The sequence below is a fragment of the Mizuhopecten yessoensis genome, unplaced genomic scaffold (assembly GCF_002113885.1).
Source record: "Mizuhopecten yessoensis strain PY_sf001 unplaced genomic scaffold, ASM211388v2 scaffold3271, whole genome shotgun sequence".
In the NCBI taxonomy this organism is placed as follows: domain Eukaryota; kingdom Metazoa; phylum Mollusca; class Bivalvia; order Pectinida; family Pectinidae; genus Mizuhopecten; species Mizuhopecten yessoensis.
In genome coordinates, this window is record NW_018404961.1 from 158,018 (window position 1) to 159,780 (window position 1,763).

The 1,763-nt window shown below is 37.8% G+C and overlaps 1 protein-coding gene across 1 annotated transcript in view; it reads right to left on the reverse strand.

Annotated features, from left to right (window-relative positions):
• The window catches only part of LOC110447279, a 25,181-nt gene extending 23,714 nt beyond the window's left edge, over positions 1-1,467 (reverse strand). The window contains exons 1-2 of the mRNA XM_021492856.1: positions 1,383-1,467; positions 624-1,010 (exon numbers count right to left, since the gene is read on the reverse strand). Of these exons, the coding sequence (XP_021348531.1) occupies positions 624-1,010; positions 1,383-1,467 (472 nt within the window). The remainder of the gene's footprint in view (positions 1-623; positions 1,011-1,382) is intronic.
• Positions 1,468-1,763: the final 296 nt, after the last annotated feature.

The window sequence follows — 1,763 nt, forward strand, 5'->3', positions numbered from 1 at the left end:
AGGTATTACACATGTATATATTATCACAGATAGGTATTACACATGTAATTACTACTACAGACAGGTACTACACATGTATACATTATCACAGATAGGTATTACACATGCATATACCATCACAGATAGGTATTACACATATACATACTACTACAGACAGGTATTACACATGTACTACTACAGACATGTATTACACATGAATATACTATCACAGACAGGTATTACAGATGTATATATTATCACAGACAGGTATTACACATGTACTACTACATACCTGTATTACACATGGATATACTATTACAGACAGGTATTACACATGTACTACTACAGACCTGTATTACACATGGATATACTATCACAGACAGGTATTACACATGTACTACTATGAACATGTATTACACATGGATATACTATCACAGACAGGTATTATACATGTATATATTAGCACAGATATTCATTGAATATAACTGCGACCATCATAAAAAAGCTGAATGTTTTAAGAAGTGTGTTCACATATAAACTCCACTAAGTGTTCTATATTAATAAGTGTGTTTCTGCATACATAATAATATATATTGATATGTGAATAAGTGAGGATCAACATAGATACGGCTAAGCGTACTTACCGAGAATGTCGTAAACACCTTGACCCATAACTCTTGCAGTATCTATCGGTCGGCGCCCGGAACTATTCTTCTGCCGTAACAGGCTAGGACAGGTAAAAACTATGACCTGCATTATCTGTGACCACGGACAAGGACGTAAAACCACCAGATGTAACACATTGTACCCGAACATGTCCACCACATTCAACTCCTGGACAGTCATCTTCTTGGCGAGGAATGCCGCAGTATCTTCTTTGTCCTCCATCACAGCTAGCATCAGAGGTGTCCATCCTCTACTATCTGTTACCCCGAGATCCGCCCCCGACCTGACCAGCTCCTTTACTTCATCGAGGTCTCCCTGGTAGGCGGCCAAGTGTAAAGGTGTAGATAAAGCCGAGTCCCTGATGACTGTAACACATTACAGGAAATAATAGACACTATACCTTTAACCCGGCGATTAATTTGGCAATTAAAAAAACACGCATTATTATAAATGTAGATAATTTGGTATTCTATTTTAAATTTAACAACTGCGTTGCAAACATATTTTTCAGAAAACAGCTGGAGCCCCATTCGTTATTGGACGAATTGTATGCTTGCTATTTATTTTCATTTATCTATCTAATTTATTATTGTTTTCTGTTATTGCAACTGATCACTTTTGATATTAGAATATAAGTATAGAATATTGAAATCCTGACATGTTTAGCTCAACATTTTGACAATCAGTGCGACATATATTCGTTATTCCTTTTCACGAATATCTTAATTCTACCTAACTTTCACTTTCGGGCGGGTAGGAAGGTAAACTGAAATTGATCCAGGTGCCCAACTGTTGAAAGATTCCTCGCACAGGGGAGGTCATTTACACCTACTTTATGAAAGATTGAAAATGGCACTCTCCCGAGCTATGTTCATAAACATAGAATCGAACGAACTCTCGTTTTTGACTGGTATCGAGTATAGGGTTCTAGGGGGTCTAGAACCAATTTTACGCGTACACGGAGTGCCACAGAAATCATTCACACCGATGTTATGTATAGTTATAATTACGGTGATGTTTTTTTATTTATTTTTGTAACTGAACGGAGGACAAACGGTGTCCAGTCTGTGTCCGAACGCTGACCGCTCGCTAGCCAGACGCTGTACAAATGCATAGCG